Below are 17414 nucleotides of genomic sequence, written 5' to 3'. Positions count from 1 at the left end.
TTAATGTTCACATCAACCATCAGAATGGGGAAAAATGTGATCTCAGTGATTTTTGACCGTGGCATGATTGTTGGTGCAAGATGGGCTGGTTTGAGTAATTCTGCTGATCTCCTGGGATTTTCACACACAACAGTCTCTAGATTTTACTCAGAAACGTGCCAAAAACAAAAAACGTACAGTGATCAGCAGTTCTGCGTATGGAAACACCTCGTTGATGAGAGAAGTCAAAGGAGAATGGACTGGTTCGAGTTGACAGAAATGCAACAGTAACTCAGATTACCCCTCTGGACATTTGTAGTGAGATTAGCATCTCAGAATGCACAGCACGTCAAACCTTGAGGCGGATGTGCTACAACAGCAGAAGACCACGGTGTTCCTAATAAAGTGCTCAGTGAGTGTTTATTTAATAAACAAGAGCACTTTCAGGCTATTTACAAAAGATAAAGTAACCTTTTATAGTTGATTGTATAGTCTTGTTGTTGCTGCAATATAGAATTACCTGTAGTTAGTTCTGTCACAAATTACAATCTCTAGAGTGTATTTCGTGAGGGGCATCTTTCCCAGAACACATTTTAAAGATGCATTCATTCTAAAATACTACTTTGTTGCACTGAATGTAGCCAGAGAGGAACAGACTCCCCTAGCTGAACCTGGTTTCTCCAAAGGTTTTTTCTCCAATAACTAAACATCTTATGGAGTTTTCCCTCCATTACCTAACATCTAGCATCTTATGGAGTTTTTGTTCCTCACCACAGCCACCTTTGGCTTGTTTTCTGGGGGCTTAAGAGCTTAATGTTTTTTTTTTTTTTGTATTATTATTATTGAAGCTGTTCAGTTGGGACTTTGCAACATGATTTTCTGTAAAGCTGCTTTGAAACAATTGTGAAAAGTGCTATACAAATAAAAATAACTCAACTTGACTTTGTATATTCAACCAGAGGGGTCCAATTCTACACATTGCTGCACCACTGTGAAAAATGTCTGTAATTTTAACTGTAGAATATTGTAAAAATGCTACAGTAAAAAAAACAAAAAAAAAACCTTACAATATACAGTAAAACATAATAAGAAATGTAACAAGACAATACAAAATAAAATGTAAAAGGTTTTTTTTTTTAGATGTAAAAAACTATAATTTTACCGTCACAATAGTAAAAATGTATATTATGTCTAACAAGAGAGTACATGTACTTTTACTGTTAAAATGATGGTAAAAACAATAATCTAGCATCCCCAGAATTTCCTGCATGACACATCACATTTCATTATATTTTATGGGTACAGTGCAGTTAACAGAAGAGCTGCTTATTCCCTATGAAATGTATAAGCTTTAGTCCTCATATATTTACAATAAAAGAGAGAAGACAAAATTATTGTTTATGGAAATATATGTACAGTTTATTTACTGTAATCAAAAGAGGAAGTGAATAAATGAGGAGTCTTTCTCTAATTTATTAACAGCACAAAGGAGGGACAAAGAAAGGTAGCCCATGAAAAACAGAATAAAATAACTCTTCGTAACGGTTCAAACGCATTGTCTTTCTAGAGAGATCAGCTGCACAGTTCAAATCTCACTCTTAGTTCAGTCATAAATGATTTTACATAGTTTATGAAATCTACAGTCATGTGACCTGTGTGAGCGATATGACCTGAGCTTATGTGCTGGGTATTGTATGGTTTTGTCAAAACTGAACTCTGTGATGTGAAATCTGATGAAACATCAGATTTATACAGTGTACAACCTGCAGATACAAATAGTCCACAAATTTGATAAAAAGTCAGGTTCTTTAATTTTCCAAAATCAGCATTAAAGAAACATGCATCACTCCTACTTAGATGGTTTTTAGCAGTGTGACTCCTCCCAATGCAGACACAGACACACTAGCCCTTAAAACGACTTACAACCCAAACATTCATACATTCCTTCCATGGTAATGGCTCCACTTTGTCAAATTTAGGATTCAAACCATTAGTTCCTGGCTACTAAAAAATCTGAACATTGTCAGAAAAAAAGATTGCATGTTTAGAACGAACCTACTCTGGTATTAAAAGTCACACATGGGTCCAGTCTTGTCATGGTCCCACAAGCAAGAACTGTTCACTCACTCACAGTCTCGCACTTACTCTCTCACTGTGCACTAGCAAGCAGACAGACGCACACCAGACAAGTGTGTGGTCAAGTTAAGCACACAAAACATAAAACAGAACAGTGTGTTAATCTTGAATGATACATGAATCTAATTTAAAAAAAAAAATTATAATAATAAAAATAAAAGGAACACTTTACAAACAAGATTTACAAATGGCTCTTAGATACAAGCCCAATTTGTCACATTTCAAACTGACCTCACATGTAATGCAGTCACTATCTAAAATCAGAGAACACTTGCAACCCTTAACCAAGCATGCATTTAAAGTAAAACTAGCATTTGTTGTTATTGACTTGTTAGTACTATAGTCTTTCAGTCTTTTCTTTTTTTGTAGAGTAAAACAAAAATGTTTCTAAACTTAAATTGCATGTTGCTTGGTTTACAAGTGTAGGAGAAGTCTCAGTTCTTGGAGAGGCAGAGCTTCTGCAGTAACCTTCGATTTGGGGTGGAGGCATCAATGTAGCTGGACTCTGTATGCACAAATGAGGAGTTTAACCTGTGGAAATAGAGACAACATTTTCCCTGATTAAAAGTTTGTATTATGGTAAAGTTTGCTTAGCTAGAAAGTGCTATTATTTTACAGATAAGTAAAGTATTTAGGGTCAATCCCAAATATTCACACTAGTGAATAGTGGACGGATAGTGAGGCGAGAAACTTCCATTAAGCACACAGAAATGGAAAGGGCTTCAAAATAAAAGCTTAATTTAAATGGAATAATAGTATGATAGAAATATATCACTGCTAAATAGTTAGGAAATATTCACTGTAATACTACTACTACTACTACTAACAATAAATCAATAGCAACTGTATCATACTTAAGCCATATCTTACTTCTGTAATGCTCTGTTATTAGAGATTGACAATGAATTATTTTTTCCTATATGTTTTGGTGGTTGTTTCGGATATTGCATGCAGGACCACCATTACAGCACTGCGTGTGAGAGGAAACAATACTGTGTTCACAGGTAAAGTAACTTGCTTTTTCAATGTGTTGCTTGAATTAATAAAGTTTGTTCAATGTAACAGCCATTCATGCACAAGTGAGCTGTGTAACAAACGATTGTGTAGTTTAAAGTTAACACGAAACGTGACAAACACATTTAGAGAAAGACAAATTCTGCAAACTGCCAAAGACACAACATTACTTTTCATTAATCAAATTGAAGAGCCTTGGATGACCTTTTAAAACTGTTGTTTAAAACGGAAGATTACATTTATGCAAAGTTGGTAGACTCCCTTGTTGTTTATATACAGCCGTGGCCAAAATCTTAGCAAAGTTTTCTGCTTCAGTTGTTGTGGTGTTGATTTACATTGTTTCTAGATTATTGTGCAGAGTGATAAGATGCATTTTAAATAATTGCAAAAAGCTTCATTGGCCAAAAAAATTAACTTTATCACAAAAATCCAAATTTCACAGATTTTTTAGGCTCTGGCACAAAATGACCAGCTAACATAATTTCACTAATCATATCAGCAGCACCTAGGAAAGTGTAAATGGGTAATAATCAGGTGAAATAACTCTATCATTCTGATTAGATTATAAGAGCTGACTGATTGCTATAAAAGGAGGGAAGAAGTGCTTCCAATCATTGTGTTCTTGTTAGCAATGGTTACCTCTAAAGAAAGACGTGCAGCCATCATCGCTTTGCATCAAAATGGCCTCACATGCAAGGAAATTGCTGCAAAGAATATTGCACCTGAAAGAACCATTTACCGGATCATCTAGAACCTCAAGGAGAGAGGATCAACGTTCCAGAGTGTCCAGCAAGCACCAGGACCATATCCTCCGGTGTCAGCGGCTACGGAATCGTGTCACCACCAGTGCAGAGCTCAATATTGGCACCAGACTGGTGTGAGTGCAACTGCATGCACAGTGAGGGAAAGACTTTTGGACAATGGCCTGGTATCAAGAAGGCACAGCAAAGAAACCACTTCTCTCCAAGAAAAACATCAAGGACAGACTGAAATTCTGCAGGAAGTACAAGGATTGGACAGCAGAAGATTGGTGCAAAGTTATTTTCTCTGATGAAGCCCCCTTCCGACTCTTTGGGACAACTGGAAAATGTATAGTCCGGAGAAGAAAAGGTGAACGCTATCATGAGTCCTGTGTCGTGCCAACAGTTAAGCATCCTGAGACCATCCATGTGTGGGGTTACTTTTCATCCAAGGGAGTGGGCTCTCTCACAATTCTGCCCAAAAACACTGCCATGAATAAAGAATGGTATCAAAACGTCCTGCAAGAGCAACTTCTCCCAACGATCCAGGAGCAATTTGGTGATGATCCGTGCATTTTCCAGCATGATGGAGCACCATGTCACAAGGCAAGCGTGATAATGAAGTGGCTCAGAGATCATTACATTGTAATTTTGGATCCATGGCCAGGCAACTGCCCAGATCATAATCCCATAGAGAACCTGTGATCAATCCTCAAAAGGCGAGTGGACAAGCAGAAGCCCACAAATTGTGATCCACTCCGAGCACTAATAAGGCAAGAATGGATCACCATCAGTCAGGATTTGGCCCAGAAGCTGATATCCCGCATGCCAGAGTGGATTGCAGAGGTTATGAAGAACAAGGGTCAATACTGTAAATATTGTCTCTTTGCATATGCTGAATGTTTTTGCCAATAAAAGCCTTTAAAACGTATGAAATACTTATTGTTTTCCAGTATACCATAGAAACAATTATCTACAAATGCTGAATCAGCAAACTCTGCAAAACACAAAATTGATGTCACTACCAATATTTTTGGCCATGGCACTTAGCCAGGTGTCAGACAACTAGCACAAAGATTTAGAGCTCGGTCCGGATTGAAATGTCCTTCGGTCCGGATCTGGAGTCTGCCTATTGAGTACTCTCGATCTATACTTTCAATTTAAGCACTGTGTGTTGGTGTTCTTACCTTAGCTGTGGGTGACTCTGCCAGACGGATGAACAGTTTATTGGCTCCTGGAACAGGACTGAAAGAGTAGATGAAATGGCTGTCCTACAGTAGAAGCAGCACACTTTCAGTGTGAGAGACTGCAGATATTCTACATTCAAACAATCTAAAAAAAAATCAAACATTTGAAATAGTTTATTTTAAAATCAGTGTCTTACCAAGAAGATTGGCAGCTGAAACTTGTCATTCAGAACGACAGCATGAACACTACATGGTCCGCAGAGTCTAGCTGTGATCTCATTAAGGAAGTTTGCATGGAAGATAAACAGCAGGATGCCAGATCCTGAGACAGAAAACACAAAAACAACACACTGATTCTGCAAATAAACTCTACAAAAATGTTTATTAATTGAGGAAGTCCATGAAGAAAATGTGCAAATGAAATACATGTTTGCAAGCAAGCATCTCACCTTCTCCAGGTGTGTGTTGAGAGGGTTTGTAGTTGAACTCCAGTGAAAAGTCTGGCCCCTCACACAGTCTGTGGCAGGCCAGAGGAAATACAGGTTCCAGCAGGGCCAGTCGTGTTTCAAAGTAAGCTCTGATTGTCTCCTCTGCCACAGTTGATAACCTGAGAGATTGAAATATTTAAGAGACTTTTTTTCAAAGTGATATTTTATTCTGTGTTTTCTGTATTTGTATTTATAACTAATGTTCTGGACACTGGTTGATGCAATGGTGCACTCACGTTTGCATGTGGTCTTTGATGAGATCCCGCACCATCAGATTGTTACTAAGTTTGGCATAGTAAAAGGCAGTGTTCTTGTATTTAGACATGATGTTGCAGTCAGCCCCATTTTCCAGCAGGAGGCGCACTACATCTGCATTTCCCCTCTTACAAGCCTTAGAAAGAAAAATACAATGCTCAAAATAAATATCCATTACAACAACAAGGCAGATAAAAAAAAATCATTAAACAACAATCTTCAAATCATTGGTCGTCTCACCTTCATAAGAGCCGTCTCTCCAGCCTGAGTTTGGGCATTTACGGAAGCTCCAGCCTCCAAAAGAATGGCTACTGTTGTCAAGAAGCTCTGAATCAAACAGGATGAGTAATTCAAAATTTTTGTTTGTGGGCTTGTGCACTCACCTACATAAATCACTTAGAAAAGACAAATATTGCCATATATGCTAATACTCTTATCTAAGTGGTTGAAATGAAAACTATTAATTAAAACAGCTATGATGGGAGTTCCTAGTAAAGAGTGTTGTGTTGTTCAGTACCTTATCTGCAGCATGCATCAGGGCAGTGGTGCCGTTCTTCTGCCTGGCGTTGACCTTCACTCCTTTCTTAATGAGAAGCCTGAGGATGTCATCCTGACCTCCTGCAGCAGCCAGCAGCGTTAAGGACATCCCACTAGAGTCCTGCATGTGGCAGCACATACACAAAACATTAAAATACGTTCACATGACATCCCATTCTCTGGGGTATTAATACAGAATTCACAGATATGCAGACACAGACATACAGCGTGGAAAAGATAAGAGACAAAAAATATGGATCATACCTCCTGGTCCAGATTGTAGTCCTCCTTGGAACTAAGTGCACGTTTCACCGCCAGATAATTCCCATTTTTCACTGCTTCTCGCAGTTCAGCTGAAAGTGAGAAGAGGATAGTAGTAAAGAAAACTGAATGCTATAATAAATTATGTAATACTCAAATAAACCCTTCAGAAGAGAGTTGTGCTATTGTTTTAACTCACTAGGAGTTAAGGCTAGTGGAGAGAGATTCTCATCCTCTCCATTCAAGTGTTTCTGAAAGTCCTCCAGTGTCATCCAGTCAAGCTTCAGCTCCACCCCAAGATTAAGAGAAGGTGGTCCCCTGTCTGTTACACAGAGACACATTGTTGTTACACAAAAGAGACGCAACAGCCAGTGTTTGACCAAGAGTTCTACTGAGCTTGACACAATGTTGTAATAACCTCAAACTGATTCTTTTAATAGAACATGCACATGATCCGTGCTTAACTAAAACATCCAAACATAAAGCTGAAGTGTGTAATTTTTTCTTATTAAAATACTTTCTCCTATCCCAGCTTAAGTTCACCCAAAAATGATCATTCTCTTATCATTTACTCTTGTTCCATCTCAAATACTTATGACTTTCTTCAGGACACAAACAAAGATATTTTGATGGAGATATGATGTGAATTCTATTCTATTCTGTTTGGTGTTGCTTGTAGCGAAGCAATTACACACTTCAGCTTCAATAAATCTGGGAGTGACAAGAAATTGTGAACTGTGTATAAAAATACAATCATAACCCCCTCCTGAACTTATAGGTACAAACCAGTTTTGTCTGAGCGCTCCATGTGCTCCTGAGAGTCCTGATTGTCATCGCAGGCAATGAAGAGCCTTGATTCACTTTCCTCCCTCCTTCTCCTCCTCTTATCCTTCCATCTAGACTCTTCTGTGGAGTCAGGAGAAGCCAATGGCTCAGTCATGTTCTTCCTTTCCAGGCGTTCTTGCCTGGCTTCCTCTGCAAGTCTCTGTGCCTCCTCCATCCGTGCTTTTCTCTCCCGTTGGGCTTCTTCTTTTCTTTCTTTCTTCTTTCTCTCCTCTTCTTCAATCCTTTCTTTCCTCTTTCTCTCTTCTTCTTCCAACTTTTCCTTCCTCTTCCTTTGCTCTTCCTCTCTCTGCTCCCGAAGTAATTCCTCCTTTGACTTGGGAGGTGGCTCATCAGATTTGTAACTTTTCTCTGTCTCGGATGCCCACTGTTTCTCATCTGTCTCCATGGAGACGGGACTCTGACCGGGTCGTGGCACTGGGAGTGGAAGACAAGAATGTAGTCATTAACATTAGGCTAACAAATACAGTGGCTAAAATGTTATTTTGCTCCCAAAATAAGCAAATAATTCTTACCCTCTTTTGTCTTCTCTGGCTCAGGTTTTCGTGCAGGAGACTGCTTTGATAATTTCGATTTCTTGTCAATTTTCCCTGCAGCCTGTAGAACAAGATTAAACAAAACGGTCATAATAATAAATTTTCTGAAGAAAAGTGCTTGTCCGTGTTAAAGTTGCCACCATGAAGCTAGATGTTCTGGGTAGGTTGCCTGGGCATTATTATAAGGTTGCTAAGATGTTCTGAGTGGATGTTAGCACATTGCTATGTTGTTATTAGGATGTTCTGGGTGGTTGCCAGGGAGATGCTAGGTAGTTGCATGCTTTCTAATTCACTCAGTTGGCCCACGGTTTAATGTAATCTGGTATAATAGTGTTGGGAGACCACAAGAGGGTGATATAACATTTACTGAAGCTGGTCGCAGATAGGAGGAGGCACAGTCCGAACACAAGTTTTTGTACTTTTTCAAGAATAAACAAAGTGATGTTGGGTTGAATTTAATGGGGAACTATGCGAGTTGAGCTCCGTGGTGCTGCAGAATTTTGAGCAGCTTCCAGAGACGAGAGCGGCGGTGTGTGCGAACCTTCGTAGAAAATAATTGTCTTGAATTTTAGAATGCACTATGTCCTCCTCCTGACGCGTCCGGTGTGTGACCCCTTTAAATAACACTTTAAGAAATATGTTTGAAGAGACAAAGACTATTGTGTAACGAGCAGCCCTATTTATATCTGAAAAAAAAAAAAATGCTAATATATATCGATAATCATCAGGAAAATGTTTAGTAAATTTAACGATGCGTGAAAAAGGCATCGATCCCAAGCCTTCTTAATGGACCTGTCTCTGTGATATTTTGATACCTACAAATGGCTTAGGTTGCTCCTTAAATGTAAGCGACCAATGATATCAGTCTTTGAGCAGTGTACCATCTTAGAATTAAAGTGCCAAGGAAAATGGGTTTTAATGGGAGCTTTAAAGATATTTTTACCTTTGGAGTTGCATTCTTGTTCTGTTCTGCTTGTCTCCTTGGTGCACGATCTTTCGCCTCACAGTTCAGCAGGAACTTTTCAAACAGGTTAGTGGAGGAACCCCCCTTCTCCCCACCCTCTTCCTTTGGCTCTTCCTCTTTGGACTTGGTTAGGGCCACTGATGATGTAGAGGAAGAGGAGGAGGAAGATGCAGATGAGAGCCTCTGAGAAGGTGGGGTTGTTTCCTGCCCTTTGCTCTTGACCTTTGTCTTTGGTGCGGATGTCGCTGCACCGGTGTCGCTGGAGTCAGGCTCCTCATCACTGCGAGAAGACTTGCTGGTACTCTTGCCACTCGTGAGGCTCTTGAGCTTATTTAAACCACCCTCTTTGAGTGTGGCAATTGAGACCTCTTTTTTAGGCTTCTTCTCATGAACCAGGTCTTTGAAACCTTGCAGCTTCATATCAGACTTCCCCTTTTTCGTCTTGGCCTGCTTGGGATCCACCCCACTCTCATTTCGTGCAGATTTGTCCATGGCTTTGTTTATCGAGGAATAATTAGGAGGTTCCGCGTTTGTCGGATCATCCGTGAGGGACTCATCACTCTTATCACCCTCTTCATCTGAGGATTCAATCTCTTTTCTGGACTTGACTTTCTTTTTCTTTCGGTCCTCCACAATCTCTTTCTTTTGCTTTATTCCATCTTTAGCCTTTTCGCCCTTCTTTTGTTTCTTAGGAGTAACTGGGGCATCTTCTTCATCCGATTCAATGAGCCTCTTCTTTGTTTCTTTTTTTGGAGCTACCGGGAAAGGTTCCCTGCTGTCCTCCTCTTCATCTGATTCAGGTGCTGGCAGAGGTTTGTCATCCTTCCATTTCTCCTTTTTCTTTTTCTTCTTTTCCTTCTCGGCCATCTCATCTTCTGATTCCTCCACTATCTTATTTTTCTTCTTCTTAATAGGCAAATCTTTGGGTTTATCCTTATCACTGTCACTCTCCGAGTCAGCATCAAACAAATCACTCTTCATGGGCAGCTTCTAGGTACAGAGGTGCACAAATCATCAAGTAAACCAGATATTGCATGCTTGACACTAATTCTGCTTACAGGGATAGTTCACCTAAAAATACCAATCCTGTTCTCAAATACTCAACCTCATGTTGTTCCAAACCCATTTTAAATTACTTACTTCCATGGAACATGAAAGGGAATGTTCAGCCACCATTCACATTAACTTTTTTCCATACAATTAAAGTGAAAGTGGACTGGAGGCTGCCAGTCCCAAACATTTTGCTCAACATCTTCTTTTGTGTTCCACAGAAAAAAAAGAAAGTAAAATGGATTTGGATGGAACAACATAAGGATGTGTAAATAATAACGGAATTTTCATTTTTTTGGATAACAGAACTGTTTAAAGGTGCACTCTGTCATTTTTACCACATTAAAAATGTAACTCTACTCAAGTCATATCAGTATATTTATAAAAGCTGTTTTATTATACATGGAGTGGGTCCCCTAATGGGGGTTGCCATGTTTGGATGCATGACCAGGCACACACTACACGCTAGGGATGTATCTACTTTCACAGTATACCACGGTTTTAAAAAGAGACGGTTATCAAACCAGTGACGTTTATAATGCAAGGTATTGCATTCACGGTATAACTTTGATTTTTATGTCTAAAATCCAAGTAAAGGAATAAAAGGTTCCGTTGTAAATATCAGTTAAATTACGAAAGAATCGGCTACATTTGCACAGCATCATGTAAACATATAAAAAGGACTAAATTTCCTTCTATTTCACTAAATTGTCACTTCATTTTAAAAGCCACATGTGTGAACTGCACGGCATAGACAGAAATGTCAAAGCCTGAACCTTTATTTTCCTCCGCCAAGCGGCTAAATCCGAGGTGTGGGAATATTTCGGTTATATAACAGACCCACAAGGCACCATCAGTGATGGTTAGCCAATCAGTAAACTTTGCCAAAAAAGTGATGGCTCGGACAGGGAACACTTTAAACCTGAAGAGCCACATCCGTGATCATCCCAAGGATTTTGTGAAGATGAATGCAAGTGAAAAAACAGTATCTAGTCTAATAAATTATAAACCCCTTTTCCTAACACTCCCAGATATACAAGATTTCTATGACTACCTGTATTTTCCTGAATATAAGTCACATGAAAGGTCCTGCGATTTATAGTCCAAAGCGATTTATATACATTTATACGCAATTAATGTTGGCCATTCAAACGCTTGCACACCAAAGCACATATGCTGACACCCAAACAGATGAAAACATCAGTCAGAGAGATGGTAGAAGCGTTTTAAATTGCCAATTCAGAATATTTTGTCTTTTACAAAAGTACTTTATGCAAAATGTATAAATAATCTCCCCATCATAACATTATTTTTCTAACAAAGTCTACGTTTCATCACACTCGTAGGAAAAACATTCAGTCAGTGACCCGGATAAGTAATGTGCAGCATAGAGGGTTCAGTTATCAGAAATATCCACAGACAGACAGTCTCTAATGATAATGATTGAATAGATTACAACAGGCATACAGCATAGAGTTACAAAGGATAGAGATCTGTATTTCCAATCTTCATAATGGAGCGTGTCTGACTTTTGACTGCTTCCGGGTCCTTGTGCCTGCCGAATACATTCTCTGTCAGTGCGACTTACACAGAGATGCAATTTATCTGTGTGTGTTTTTTTTCTCTCTCTGAGCAACGTGATTTTGACCAGGTGTGACTTGAAAAACAGTATTTCATAAAGATTAAACTGCAATTTTTTTTTTTAGCAATGCACTTTAATACCGTGATATCGTTTCATAGCGATACACTCCTACTTCTCCCTTAATCTCAGTTTTATTGCACTTTCCCTCATGGATTACATTAATCTTTGCTGAATTTGAATATTTAATTTCAAAATAATTGCATATGAATGATGCTGCATCCACATTGCTACAGTGAGGAAAATAAGTATTTGAACACCCTGCTATTTTGCAAGTTCTCCCACTTGGAAATCATGGAGGGGTCTGAAATTGTCATCGTAGGTGCATGTCCACTGTGAGAGACATAATCTAAAAAAAAAAATCCAGAAATCACAATGTATGATTTTTTAACTATTTATTTGTATGATACAGCTGCAAATAAGTATTTGAACACCTGTCTATCAGCTAGAATTCTGACCCTCAAAGACCTGTTAGTCTGCCTTTAAAATGTCCACCTCCACTCCATTTATTATCCTAAATTAGATGCACCTGTTTGAGGCCGTTAGCTGCATAAAGACACCTGTCCACCCCATACAATCAGTAAGAATCCAACTACTAACATGGCCAAGACCAAAGAGCTGTCCAAAGACACTAGAGACAAAATTGTACACCTCCACAAGGCTGGAAAGGGCTACGGGAAATTGCCAAGCAGCTTGGTGAAAAAAGGTCCACTGTTGGAGCAATCATTAGAAAATGGAAGAAGCTAAACATGACTGTCAATCTCCCTCGGACTGGGGCTCCATGCAAGATCTCACCTCGTGGGGTCTCAATGATCCTAAGGAAGGTGAGAAATCAGCCCAGAACTACAGGGGAGGAGCTGGTCAATGAACTGAAAAGAGCTGGGACCACCGTTTCCAAGGTTACTGTTGGTAATACACTAAGACGTCATGGTTTTAAATCATGCATGGCATGGAAGGTTCCCCTGCTTAAACCAGCACATGTCAAGGCCCGTCTTAAGTTTGCCAATGACCATTTGGATGATCCAGAGGAGTCATGGGAGAAAGTCATGTGGTCAGATGAGACCAAAATAGAACTTTTGGTCATAATTCCACTAACCGTGTTTGGAGGAAGAAGAATGATGAGTACCATCCCAAGAACACCATCCCTACTGTGAAGCATGGGGGTGGTAGCATCATGCTTTGGGGGTGTTTTTCTGCACATGGGACAGGGCTGACTGCACTGTATTAAGGAGAGGATGACCGGGGCCATGTATTGCGAGATTTTGGGGAACAACCTCCTTCCCTCAGTTAGAGCATTGAAGATGGGTCAAGGCTGGGTCTTCCAACATGACAATGACCGAAGCACACAGCCAGGATAACCAAGGAGTGGCTCTGTAAGAAGCATATCAAGGTTCTGGCGTGGCCTAGCCAGTCTCCAGACCTAAACCCAATAGAGAATCTTTGGAGGGAGCTCAAACTCCGTGTTTCTCAGCGACAGCCCAGAAACCTGACTGATCTAGAGAAGATCTGTGTGGAGGAGTGGGCCAAAATCCCTCCTGCAGTGTGTGCAAACCTGGTGAAAAACTACAGGAAACGTTTAATTGCAAACAAAGGCTACTGTACCAAATATTAACATTGATTTTCTCAGCTGTTCAAATACTTATTTGCAGCTGTATCATACAAATAAATAGTTAAAAAATCATACATTGTGATTTCTGGATTTTTTTTTTTAGATTATGTCTCTCACAGTGGACATGCACCTACGATGACAATTTCAGACCCCTCCATGATTTCTAAGTGGGAGAACTTGCAAAATTGCAGGGTGTTCAAATACTTATTTTCCTCACTGTAGATGTCAGTAGAAGTCCAAGAACACTTCCATACTTACCAGCACAAAATAAACTAAACATTTCTGTGTACCCCTTTAAGCCTTTAGTCTGAGAAAACTACAATCTGAAGGACTCTAAATAGTAACAGGCTAGTAATGCACGAGTTAAAAACACATCTTAAGAGTCTCACCATGACAGTGTCTTTTTTTGGCTTGATCTCAGCTAGGGCCTTCTTATAAGCCAGCAACACCTCCCTGCAGTCGTCCAAGTGCGCCTCGGGCTCCCAGGTGTCATCATCTGATGAATAGTTCCTCCATCGCACCCGGTACAGCACCTCTCCCTAAAAAGAAGTAGAGGTCATCAGTCATAACCTGCCATTGGTCCATCTACTGAACATTCTCCAAAAGCAGTGACAATAATGTTTGTTAAAGGGATAGTTCAATCAAATATTTAAATGTTTGGCAGAACGTTAACTCCACTCACTGCCATTGTATGGAAAAAAGATGCACAGAAAGTGAATGGTGACTAAGGCTAACATCTTTTGTGTTCCACGTAAGAAAGTCATATGGGTTTGGAATGACATGAGGGTGAGTACATGACAGATTTTGAAATATTCCCAAACAAACTAAAACATACAAGTTTATTCATTCAATGAGGTTGCAATCTTTGACATTTGCCTGTAATAAGACAGCAGGTAAGGCATCTACCAAGTTACCAATAAAAAAAAAATTGAATTTATTATCATGTTGTGCTACTTTAAAAACACGTTCTTTGATTTAGTGGAAGACACAACATAAAACGGTATGTTAGAAACCCTTTCTGTTTGCAGCCTGTAGTGTCAGACGTCTACCTAAGTGCTGTACATGTGAATATGAGGAAGGCGATGTTTATAGGAGGCATTAAGGCAGTTATTAATGCTTGGCAGACACATCCCAAGTGTCACAGGTTGGTTTCAAAGGGGAAGTTCATTACCCACTGCGTTGCTAAGTAACAAATACAGCTGATTCCCTGCTCCTCTAATTTCCTGTGATTCTCACTGGAGGATTAATAATAGCTGAAGATCAAAGCCAACAAATTTGTTATTATAATCTGAAATGACACAGTGGATGAGTTCTCTTTCCTCTTTCCATCTGCTGGTTTCGCAAGACTGACAAGCAAAACTCAAACGACTTTAAAATTGTTGCATGTAAACCTTATTTGTCTCTTTATGTAAGAAACATCACTAGAGAAGATTCCCATTGCTTAGATCAGAGAGCTCATTTCCTGTACAAATAACTTTGTGCAGGAAAAAGCAGCACTGAGAAAGAGTTAAATCACTGTATTTATGTAAACAAGGGAGTTAAAGACATGATTGTCTGTGTGTGTGTCACACACAGTGACCTTGTGCATTAGAGATACTGCAGTGCCTGCCAGTCAAAGGGCACTGACTTATACGATTGGATTTTACAAGCGTGTTATCTGTCCTCTGTTCTCAACCAACAGGGAGAGCTTCAGCTGCAAAAATAAATAAATAAATAAATAAATATATATATATATATATATATATATATATATTTTTTTTTTTTTTGTCTTTTCACATATATTCTTCCATCACCATTGACAATCTCACTATTGCTCACTCCACACCTTTACCTGTCTAAGTACTTTTCCTCTTCAAGTTCTTTAATACCTCTAATTGCCCATCCAACACTAATGACACACAATTTTCACAAAGGGCACAAGTGTGTTTGAGATATTTCTAGATTAGGTACTGCTGAATGTATTCTCACTAAAATAAACACAAGGATCCTGGCACTGACAGGGGTCTGTCATTCAACAGCCCAGCTTTTGAAAGTAGGAAACTGAGAATTAATAGAGAACTAATTCAGTCAGCATTTCACAACTGCTCAGGCAACCCAGGATCCCAAGACATGATGGTGATGTGAGTGGACTGACTGTAATGTGATAGCTTTCTCTCTCCGTTTATGAGAGCCCAAGAGGCCTTTTACACATTGCACCCAGACAGGAAGAGTGAAACACGGGCTCCCAAATAACCCTGTCATGGTTTTAAGCTGATATGTACAAAAGATTGTAACATCGTATCACTAAAACGCTGAATCATTGTTATGTGTTCCTGTCAGCACGATCATGCATGAAGGACTAACAGGACAGAAGTGACTATTCTGTCCCACAATTAAAGTCTAATAGATGTATTTGTTAAAACAGCCGGTTCATATAAACCCACACAACTGAACGACTGTCACTACTGTCAAGTGTTTCCCCCAATACAAAACGCCACTTATCAAGACATTTGCTTGGCGTGGGTGCATTTAGGCCGGTGTTTAAATAAATATTTTAGCTGGATTGTATTTTTGTGTGATGTAAACAGCGAGAGCACAACGCCTTTGAAAAGCAGCGGTGAGCTAACCGTCAGAAAGTTACAACGAGTGTTTTCAACCTCTCTGTGAGGTTTTCGGGTCATACAAGCCCTGAAATATCATTGTCAACGATTTCTTAGGCTTTACTCTATTCATTTAACAAGCATTTACAAAGAAAGGCGATATCTAAATGCTACATCGCTAACAAAATGGCATCCAACGCGCGAGCCCCCCAACACACACACACGCGCGCGCGCACACTCTCTCTCTCTCTCTCTCTCTCTCTCACCTCAACCACCCTCACGTCAATAATCCTCTCCACTTCATATACATCTTCTTCATCCTGTTCACTGTCTCCAGGCTCCGCTCGCTCGGCTCCGGAGGCCATTTACGTTTTAAAATAGTAGATATTTACGCTAGAGACTGATAAATGTATGCAAACAGCGTGAAGGCCGCGCGGATACTGAACTACTCCACACACACGCAGCAACAGCACCAGCGCAATGTGGCCGATTGTTGTACTACAACAGGAGGAGGATCCGCGCGCGCGCGTGCGTGCGTGCGTGCGCGTGTGTGATATTACTGAGGTTATTGTCTCCCACAACTAAATATACAGTAGATTCGTAGGCAGAAGACAACCAGACAAATTCCTCTTAAGTTGAAGGGACTTTTATAAAACTGATGTCGTGTCTGTGATAAAGGGTCACCTAGAGGTGTTGTCATATTTGGCCATTTATGTTGTTACAAACGCGAATTACTTTCGTTAGGCTGAACTGCTAGAGACTGTCTCAGTCACCATTTACTTTCATTGTCTGGACAAAAATATACAATGAAAATGAATGGTGACTGAGGCTAACTGGGTCATTATCAATATATGGTGACAATGTCCCTTGACTGTTACATCATGAAAAACAAGTCAAGAAATCCCATATATTAGGAATCATTATATAATCTAAATAATAAGAAAGGGGTTGACTCTATAATGTTTTAATTTGTTTAGAAAATATATTTGAATTTGTCAATTGACTTAATCTGATACAGCACTTATACAACACTTCTATAACATTAATAGCTATTTATGTGTTTATTTTTATTCAGGTTAAGGAGTAGTGTAAGGCCTAACAAGTGTGCAAAAAAGCAAAACAAGATAAGTAATTAATTAATATTTTGAATAGTTAAAAAAAAAATGTTATCCCTAGGGACGCACTGATGAATCAGTTGCTGATATTTATATATCGGCCATTTATCGACCAAATTAAAACCATCGGCATATCGGTTATTAGCATGAAAATGCTGATATCAAATAAAACAGTTGTTTTATTTATAATTAATTAGTAACACACTTTGTAAAAACTTTGTGAATTCAAATGCAAAATTTAGAAATAATAATTGCCACTCTATATAGGAGTTGGCACTCCTAAGAACACATAATATTAAATTTTTAATCTTTCTCGTTTTCACGTTAATGTGTAAAAACCACCATAAACGGACGTGATAGTTGTTAAAAAGTGGCACTTGCAGTATATGATACATTATGAGAGAAATCATCCAAAACTCTTTGAAACCAGCAGACTTTGACTTCTGAGATATTGGTATGATATCCATTAATGCTATATGATT

General features: G+C 39.2%; 1 protein-coding gene across 2 annotated transcripts; it reads right to left on the bottom strand.

The window, feature by feature from the left end:
* Window positions 1-1376: 1376 nt before the first annotated feature.
* mphosph8 (M-phase phosphoprotein 8) lies at window positions 1377-16282 on the bottom strand. Of its 2 annotated transcripts, none has more exons than XM_052143230.1 (14): window positions 16084-16282; window positions 13628-13777; window positions 8920-9930; window positions 7956-8037; window positions 7384-7857; window positions 6797-6919; window positions 6601-6689; window positions 6317-6457; window positions 6040-6126; window positions 5781-5935; window positions 5506-5663; window positions 5254-5378; window positions 5057-5140; window positions 1377-2646 (listed from the first exon to the last, which is right to left on the bottom strand). In XM_052143230.1, exons 1-14 carry the CDS (start codon window positions 16180-16182, stop codon window positions 2605-2607), a joined length of 2820 nt encoding a protein of 939 aa, XP_051999190.1. In that variant the 5' UTR covers window positions 16183-16282; the 3' UTR covers window positions 1377-2604. The 2 variants fall into 2 exon arrangements, with proteins under 2 accessions (XP_051999190.1, XP_051999191.1); XM_052143231.1 differs by having other exon boundaries at window positions 8920-9927.
* Between the last annotated feature and the right edge of the window lie 1132 nt (window positions 16283-17414).

This window comes from Xyrauchen texanus, chromosome 14 (genome assembly GCF_025860055.1).
Source record: "Xyrauchen texanus isolate HMW12.3.18 chromosome 14, RBS_HiC_50CHRs, whole genome shotgun sequence".
NCBI lineage: Eukaryota > Metazoa > Chordata > Actinopteri > Cypriniformes > Catostomidae > Xyrauchen > Xyrauchen texanus.
The sequence above is the reverse complement of the archived record's forward strand: the minus strand, read 5'-3'. Positions and strand labels throughout refer to the sequence as shown.

Bases quoted from the DNA above. Each gene is read 5' to 3' on its own strand.
- mphosph8 (XM_052143230.1), bottom strand. From the start codon at position 16,182: ATGGCCTCCGGAGCCGAGCGAGCGGAGCCTGGAGACAGTGAACAGGAT. The intron at 6,920-7,383 runs GTTTGTACCTAT...TCTGTGTAACAG, and splicing joins GGAGCGCTCAGACAAAACTG to ACAGGGGACCACCTTCTCTT. The intron at 6,458-6,600 runs GTATGATCCATA...TGCCACATGCAG, and splicing joins ACTACAATCTGGACCAGGAG to GACTCTAGTGGGATGTCCTT.